Raw genomic sequence first — 4,634 nt, forward strand, 5'->3', positions numbered from 1 at the left:
ATTGATTATTGTATGTGAATATGAGTATTATAAATTTGGGGTAAGTTGCTAGATCAATGGAATAGGAAGAGAATAATAATTATAGGGTTAAAGTGTAATGTTTAACTTAGGGTCTATGTGATGATTATGTTATTCATGTGAGTTTGCTCATTGTTAACCTGCACATATTTTTTCTTTATTTTCTAAAGACTCAAAATAATCATGTAAATTTATTTGTAGATGATGAGAAAGTGAAATACAATACATGACTATTTCAAAAGAAAAAATGCACAAAGTTTATTAGAGTTTGATCCTGGATTGTGTGTCACTTATGAAAATATCATGTTAATCAATGAGGTGCAAAATAACTCAACACAAGTCGCACTTTTTTAGGTTAGTACTCTAAGCTCAATTCCTAATCTAAGTGGTCTTATAATTTGGATATTATAGTTATTAAATATTGAGAATATTGTTTGTTGGAATTTAAACATTTGATTGGAGTATGACACAATTCTAAGCTCAATTCCTCATTGTATTTAAGTACCAGTCATTTGAAAAAGGAGAAAAAAAATAGAAAAAAAGTAATAGCTCATTACACGCTGCAAAAAAAAAAAATTGCTTTGGTCCCCTCCCATAAAACTTCTTGGCTCCGTCCCTGATTTACAGATATGGACAGCATATAAGAAATTATAATGATAGCCCAATTCCCATTTATGTTAATCATAAGTAGAACAAGTTTTACTTAGCACTGCAAATAAGATTTGCATTCCATTATATTATAAGAGTAGCTCATTCGAAATCTCAGCAAGCACACCTTGGAATTTTTAATTATTTCAAATTACCAATACAATAGTCATATCTATAATCCTTTAGTAATTTTGAGCGTCATATAATAATGGCCAAAAGAGGGGGAGGGGGAGGGGGAGAATCAATACATAGTTCGCGTCTTAATTGCAATGTGCATTAAGATTAAAGGATCTCCAACTTGATTCTTGGAGGTACTTTTGACTCGAGCTGCCACCTGGCACGACGCCTTCTAGTTTGTTCCATCTCTTGCTCTTCCTTAGTTTCAATCCTTGATATTGAATACCACTTACATTGGTATCGCGGATCAATTATGATTTTTCAAGTATCGTAGCATTATCAATGAAGTACATGGCAAGTTCAAAATCACTACTACCACAATAATATCCACCTACTTCCACCACTTTGAGATGATAATGTGGGCATTTTACAGCTTTTATCACTCTTCTCTTCTTGTTTGGAGGGCTAGTCCACGTTATCTGCAAAGATTTAAAAAAGAATAATAAGAAAAAGGTGATGATTATCCTGTGTTTGCTAAACACAAGAATATTAAAGAACATGCACCACAAAGCCTTAGCCTTTGGAGGAAAAAGCATCACCACAAACTAATTGACAACAAGAGAAACTCAACTCAAAAAGTTGCCTAAACATCACTCTAATGCCAATCAAGATCCTACAAGGTCAGCTAACCAATAGTAACTCTTTTTTAACCAACCAAATAACAACTCATCTCGTTTTCCTTTCCTCCTTTCTTCCCTTTAACCTCCAAGGTCAATTTTGACAAAATGGACCATCTACTGGAATTGCATTATACCCAAAATCATTAGCCTCTGTTCCCATATTAGTTTTCTAAACCCCGTCACTTACTATCACTTCTGCTAGCAAGTGCAACATTAGCACTGTTTCCTCCATTAGATGAAGTTTTTTTTTTCCCTCTTTCCAGCAAGCCTAAAATGAAAACGTTCATTCAAATCCCAAATTCAAAATGCACTAGTATGTAAATGTTGTAACAGATTGTTCAACCAAATTCATAGGCACAACTGTAGGATGCTGATCCATCGTTCTAAAAAAGAAATCCACCTGAACCACATAGCTTAATGCAAATTAAGAAAGAATTTATGAAAGGCAACTACTCAAGCAACTAGAAGGGCAATTTCCAATGTGTTACAAATCATGCGGAATTATGATTCAAATATCAAGACAACCTTTTTTTCCTAACTGAATCTATTTTAATGAGGAATAGATGAAGTATATAACAAACCAACTGAAATATCATCCCATTCTGATTTCCAATTAAGAAACAAATTTTGCAGTAAACACTTCAAATCTACCATTACATAATATGTACATCTATAAGTTGTAAAAGACAAACTTAATCGTGAATCATCTCATGTTCTCTCTCTCTCTCTCTCTATATATATATATATGAATTAGCTATTACTAGAAACACACGCACCTTGAACACAAATATTTGCAAGCAAGGGCATGCCTCTATCAAGGAAGTGAAAAGGAGGAGACTTTCATCATCCTTTGCTCCGATTTCTAATACTAATTTCTTAAGATTCTTTAAACCAGTAAACAATCGAAGCTTTATTTTATCCTGAAAAAAACCATAACGAGGGTAAATTGCATGACAGCATAATAAATGGAAAGAAAGAACAAACACATCATCATTGTACACACTAACCTGCAAATGCCATTTGCTCAATGTAAGAACCTGTAGCTGAGAAAAACATGATGAAAGCTGGCGAAGCATAAAATTAGAATACATTCCATGGGAAATAGATACATCAACAAGCAGTGGAGCATTATTAACAAGCAACCTTGTCGTTGGTCCCACATACTTAAAAGAAACAAGGTTTGTGTCACAGATCTTGATGGATTTTAAGCTGATGCAGAAGGATACCCGCAAGTGTTTCAAAGGGAGGGATGAGCCAACAACTCTTAATTTCTTCAAATGTTCTGATTGATGCACAACTAATCGTTCAAGATTGGGACAATTGGCCAAAAAATACTCCAGAACTTCACAGGACATATTAACCTCCTTCAAAGTGAGATCTTTGAGGGACTTGAAGCCAACAAATGTATGCCAAGGAATATCCAAACATAATTGAGGATATAAAAGTAGTTGATATGGAAAAGTATAACATGATGAAGGCCAAGGATTACATGATCAAAATCCTGACAAGTGAATCTCAAGCCTTTGAACTCGCTTTTGCATTGCAAACATAATCCACCTATTAATATCTCGCGCATAACCTTTATCCAAATTAGACCAAACCCGGAATTCATCTATAGTTGGGTCTCTATGCTGTTCCAAAACACGATTCACCCAGTTGACGTATCTCGGCCTTTCAATTTCAGTTAACTCAGGACTATTTAATTTTATTGAGCGGGTTAGTGTTATCTTGCCTGATGTTTTTGTATGATCAAAGTCGAGCGAATAAATAGATGCCCACAAATACTCCCATCTTCTTGAAAGGACACTAGTAACCACGGCTTCCCTTAGCGTCAGACGTGAGAGTATACAAACGAGTATTTCATCAGGCAGCTCACTAATACAATCCTTCAAAACCCAAATTTGATCAACAAAATTAAGTGTCAGCCGAATTACGAAATCATTAACTTAATTAGGATTTATAGCATCATCAAAAAGACATCTTTTTTGGCACAAAATAAACTAGTCTTAAGAAAAAGATGGATTCACATATGTTTTTTGACACAAATTAGGATGAATGGGGTTCACCTTTCTTTCTGAACAATTAGCGGTACGTCGAACCCTTTTCTCCTCCATCAATCAAAACTTCATATGACAAGCAGAAACCACAAATCAGTCGAAACTTCATATGACAAGCAGCAACCACAAATCAGACGGTACAAAATAAAACTATCATGCAATAAAAAGAAATAATATGATGCAAAAACAGAAACTTACTTGCTTCGCCACTTATTTGGTTACAGCAAAAAGGATTAGTGTAGGTATAATAAATTAAAGACTCGATTTTTAGTCGGGATAACATAAGAGGGACCGGACCGGATCTCACGAAAAAGAAAGATAGATATTCTAATTAAATTAAATATTCACTTCTAATTTCAATTAAATATTCTACGTACATTAAAATACAACTTTTTTGGATAATGTTTTTCTAATATATGCATATCTCTCCTTGATCCTACAAAGCTCTCTTTCGATGTGGGAATTCTTTCTATCTTCGGTCAGTTGGAAGGAAAATATATAGAAAAGTTGAAGGAGAATTACTGCATGGTAGATAAGGGTTACAATTATTTTCCAACCAACCTACTTATTTTCTTAATATAATCCGACTTCTCTTTCCCCCTACTGATCAATCATGAATTCTTGATTGAAGGCAAGGAAAAGGCTAAGTGAGATAGTTTGTGGAAGGGAGCAGCAAATAGGGTAGATTCGATCCAACACTTTTCAATACAATAACGAGAACATAGAACAAGCGGGTAATTAAACACAATTACACAACCCAGAAAACCAGTAATCCAACAAAACAACCCAACACTTTAGAATCGTCTAATCCAACTCTTTTCAATACAATAACGAGAACATAGAACAAGCAGGTAATTAAACACAATTACACAACCCAGAAATCCAACAAAACAGAGAAAACTTTAGAATCGTCTAATATTCCTAAAAGCAGAGAAAACTTTGCTGAATTTAAAATCCCTAATTCTCCTAAAAATCATAATACATCAAAAATCTGACTATTACAATCCCAAATCAACAACTAAAAGGGACAGCAGAGACAAAGAGAAACAGAGACAGAGAGAGACTCACTATTACAGGAACAGTAACGGCGGAATAATCGCCGGCCGGAGAGAGA

The 4,634-nt window shown here is 34.4% G+C and overlaps 1 protein-coding gene across 1 annotated transcript; it reads right to left on the reverse strand.

Moving 5' to 3' along the window:
• Positions 1–780: 780 nt before the first annotated feature.
• LOC132187658 (putative F-box/FBD/LRR-repeat protein At4g13965) lies at positions 781–4,634 on the reverse strand. The gene is made up of 5 exons (XM_059602047.1): positions 4,589–4,634; positions 3,530–3,586; positions 2,471–3,349; positions 2,240–2,383; positions 781–1,262 (listed from the first exon to the last, which is right to left on the reverse strand). The coding sequence occupies exons 3-5, from the start codon at positions 2,816–2,818 to the stop codon at positions 1,095–1,097; spliced, it is 660 nt and encodes a 219-aa protein (XP_059458030.1). The 5' UTR covers positions 2,819–3,349; positions 3,530–3,586; positions 4,589–4,634; the 3' UTR covers positions 781–1,094.

This window comes from Corylus avellana, chromosome ca7, assembly GCF_901000735.1.
Source record: "Corylus avellana chromosome ca7, CavTom2PMs-1.0".
Lineage (NCBI taxonomy): Eukaryota > Viridiplantae > Streptophyta > Magnoliopsida > Fagales > Betulaceae > Corylus > Corylus avellana.